Raw genomic sequence first — 4,041 nt, forward strand, 5'->3', positions numbered from 1 at the left:
GGTCCCGGCCGCCGCCGCCGGCCTTGCAGCTCCACTGCCGAGCCCCATGAGGGGCCCGGTGGTGGACCTGCAAGGCCAGCGGGAGTGCGAGGAAGCCCCGCGAAGGCCCTCCCTGGCCCCAGGCAGGCAGGGGTGGGGAGAGGCAGGGAGGAAGCAACTTACCCTCCCTCTTCTCCTGCCTCCTCCTGGCTGAATGAGGGCCGGAAGTGGGGCGGCCGGAAGCAGGGGGCGGGGCTTCGTCATGTGCCCCGCCCCCCGTACCTCACCCGGGGGAACTGCGATCCCCCGCGATCCCCCCCGAAATGACCTCTGCCTGTATCTCTAATTCACTAACTTCAGCGTGTTCAGAACTGGCTGCATGCGGCTCCTCAACTCCTGAGGAGTCTTCAGCCACACTGGACTCAGGCTGGTCAGGCTGGCCCACGACACCAGGTGAATCTCGATCCCCTGCAACAACTGTGTATCATTCATACATGTACTGAGGGATGGGAGGGGACCGAAACTGATCACAAAGACATCTTCAGTCAGTTGCCTCAAAAGCATCAGATAATGTTTCCTCTTCAGTCACCAGCCAAAGGGATGACTGGGGAATGGGAAGGCTGAGAATGTTAAAGGACTCAAGCTATAGGTGTATTTTAATCTGAGGCCGGGAAGTTTGATTTCACATGACCAGTCCCACGAAAATAGAAACTGAACCAGTTTTGAAGTGTCTTCCATATTTGATGTCTCCCGTAGTGCTCAGCAGAGAAGCAGCCAGATGAGCAAGAAGAAAGCAGCCGGTAATCAGGTAGGTTCAGTTAATTCCCATTACAGGCTGTGATTTCAAGCTGTGAGATGGACGCACATTTTTGCTTTGCAGGCTGTGGAAGGAGACAGTGTCCATATAATCATGAAGATGGGATGAAACTAAAGGCCGTCTAGTTCCGCCCACTGCACTGAAGCAAAATGATCCATATCACAAAGGAAAACAGTCCTAAGAGATGGATCCACAATTGGGCTTTAAACTACAGTTGAATAATTGGCGACATAAAATAGCTAAAACTGTAACCGTGTGTTTGTTACCATCTAGCTTAGTCCTGGTTGACTAGGGCTGGGGTAAGTTTCTTGAATTAATCATTGGCTACATGCCATATTGAGTGAATTCTGACTAGGGCATTTCCATGTGATTAAACACACACACACACACACACACACACACACTCTTTTCTCTGGTGCTAGAATTATGACATCTGTACTTTTTCAGTGAAACAAGGGGTAGCTTTGCTGGAAAGAAAAGAACCCAGCTGCATGAGGACTGCCATAGTCCTGTTTGGTTTTGGAGGGGGAAAATGTTTGTTTAATCTAAAAAGGCTTGTAGTTTTTGGAAATCCCATTCTCAGAGCATGCCATTCGGGTACTGTTCACTTTGTGCATGGTTGCTATCTTTTGAACTGGCCCCTACATACTGTTCTGCAATGGCTAACAACAGGCAGTATTCAGCATCATGCTTTGGAAAGCTTCATTTGCTGATTTCAAGCCTTAACTCGAAGAGACAGGATCAGGTCAGGACAGTGTTTTGTTTTTTCCTGGTCATTTGGCAACCCTGCTTCCTACAACGCTAATGTAATCTTGGAGAGACCTTAGAGCGTATCCATACCTGAGATATAAACTATTTCAATGGTAACTCCCACTGCCTAGAACAGAGGTGTTGAACTCATTTGTTACAAGGGCTGGATCTGACATAAATGTCACTTTATCAGGCCGGGCTATGTGTATCATAAAAGGTAATGCCAGGTTTCGGAGATATAAACTTTATAAAGGACACAGGCAAACCCAAGTAACGATATAATTTTTTTACTCAAAATACAAAGAAAAGCAATGGGTTCCTAGGAGTGAAAGCAATTGCTTTACTGGGAAAACCACAAAAGCCCCAATAATTGTATTTAATCATATACAAGACTAGTTTTTCCCCAAGGGATACCATAAAAGGGGGAGTACATTATATTTCCATACATACCAGTTGCTTGCAGGCCGAGTGAGAGCCTTGGGTGGGCCAGTTCTGGCCCCCGGGCCTTATGTTTGACACCCCTGGCCTAGAACGTTGAGCTGTAAGAGGCCAGGGATCTTTAATATTGAAGTCTCACTCACTAGACTACAGTTTGTGGGATTTTGTGGGGGAAAGCCATGCTAGGTAATCCGATGTAAAACCAATACAAATGTGTAGCGTAGAGATATCCTTACGTAGACTATTACCTTTTCTTTCAAAGCCATTTCTGAAGGTAAGATTTTACTGGTTTCTCTCCCAAATCCAGATCATGGCAAGCTGCATTCCTTAACGCACACAGTGTCTGTTGCCCCCGAAAGAGGGGGTGCGTAGGACTACCAAGGATCCATTCAGTCTGTTAACGGCTCATTTTTGGATTGGGCTGTAGCCAGCGTGTGCTTTTTAAAACAAATTCCTTCCCCCCATGTACCTTAGCAGATTTTACTTTGAGATATGGGCTTGATGATGTTTTTGCAATTGAAATACTAATTTGGCAAAAGATTTTGATTATAAATGTTTTATTTTTCCCCCCATTTCTGGGGCCTAGTTCCTAGTTTCTTTCTCCTGCTCCCGCTTTCTTGAGTAATGATATCTCTTTTCTTTGCTCCTGTCTTCTCTGCTGCCTGCTGTTGTTGCTATGGTCCCCCTTTTTGCAGGATGAGATCCTGGTGAGTAAAAGGCCAGTTGATGTGCGGTGCTAACTAGTACTAATTTAGGTGCATCTGGGGGAAAAAAACCAGAAATCCTTCCATCTGTTGGCAGGCCAGGGCGTGGAGAAGGAAGTAAAACCCAATGATAGGTCCAGGTGAATGGGATACAGGGAGAGCAAAGGCCATGAGAATTTAATCACCCATCTGGGTAGAGTAAAGTAGGTAGAGAAGAATTGCAGGGAGATCTGGATTGTGAAATTATTGCTCCCTCCGTCAAGACGAAAAGGCAGTCCAGGTGGCTACACGCTTTACAAGGCAGATGTAATGGCTGTGGGTATACTGTTCCCCCCCCCCCGCACAAACATGAAAATTTGGTGGCCAGCATACTGTGTCTTTAAACACTTGTTTAAATGTTTGCTGTGGGAAGCCCTGAGGTAACAGGAGTGCTCTGTGTAAAACACGGAGCTGCCCTCAGGCCAGAATGAGGCATGGTGGCAGCAGACCCATGCCTTCAACTGTGGCTGTGCCTAAATCATCATGTCTAAGGCAGTAGGGGTCTACCATTTGAAAGACCAAAGGGGCTTGTGGGAGTGGATGCTGAATCCTGCCTTCCCCTAGACCCATACCTGCTTATCTTTAGCAAGGTACATAACATGTTTCTTCCGACCATACCATGGGATCTTTATTCTCCCAGCAGGGATCATCATTTCTGCCCCAGTTGTTGGGGAAAGGATTTAAAAGGACAGATTGTGGATTAAAAGCAGTGGAAGGGAGGAATACCTGCTTATCTTTAGCAAGGTACATAACATGTTTCTTCCGACCATACCATGGGATCTTTATTCTCCCAGCAGGGATCATCATTTCTGCCCCAGTTGTTGGGGAAAGGATTTAAAAGGACAGATTGTGGATTAAAAGCAGTGGAAGGGAGGATTCAGCAAAGGGCCTGCATCCTCATCGGATGCTTTAAAGGCGATTGAGGACATGCGTTGTCCTCTGTCAAGCATCATTTGTGAGAAAGGACATCCTAGAATGTTTTTCTTGCAGTCAGGCACGCACAACTGGGGCCCCATAGAGTTGAACACACCAGTCATGTGTGGTGGCCCACCAGGGACATAAACCTTCTATTTGTGTTGCCTCCCTGAGATGGCCAAAACGGAAGGAAACCATCAGACACCTGGTTGGCCACAATACATAGCTAGCGGAGGCTGCATTTGGCTTGATGGCTCACAAGTTGCACTGGCCTGCCGTATCCATTTCTGTTCCCAGAATTAATTCCAGTTGCAGGACTTTGGATTCTCTGGTTAGAGAATTTCAGACTTCTTGTGAGGCATTCTGCCTGAGTTTTTGTGCAGCAAGCAAGAGAAGCTT

The 4,041-nt window shown here is 46.9% G+C and overlaps 1 protein-coding gene across 1 annotated transcript in view; it reads left to right on the forward strand.

Moving 5' to 3' along the window:
* Nucleotides 1-4,041, forward strand: part of LOC107111402 (dynamin-1) — a gene marked incomplete at its 3' end in the record, with an annotated part of 70,491 nt that overhangs the window by 58,954 nt on the left and 7,496 nt on the right. The window contains exons 13-14 of the mRNA XM_015412370.1: nucleotides 736-787; nucleotides 2,680-2,691. Coding sequence (XP_015267856.1) covers nucleotides 736-787; nucleotides 2,680-2,691 — 64 coding nt within the window. The remainder of the gene's footprint in view (nucleotides 1-735; nucleotides 788-2,679; nucleotides 2,692-4,041) is intronic.

The sequence above is a fragment of the Gekko japonicus genome, unplaced genomic scaffold (assembly GCF_001447785.1).
Source record: "Gekko japonicus isolate JY-2015 unplaced genomic scaffold, Gekko_japonicus_V1.1 scaffold4676, whole genome shotgun sequence".
NCBI classification, from domain to species: domain Eukaryota; kingdom Metazoa; phylum Chordata; class Lepidosauria; order Squamata; family Gekkonidae; genus Gekko; species Gekko japonicus.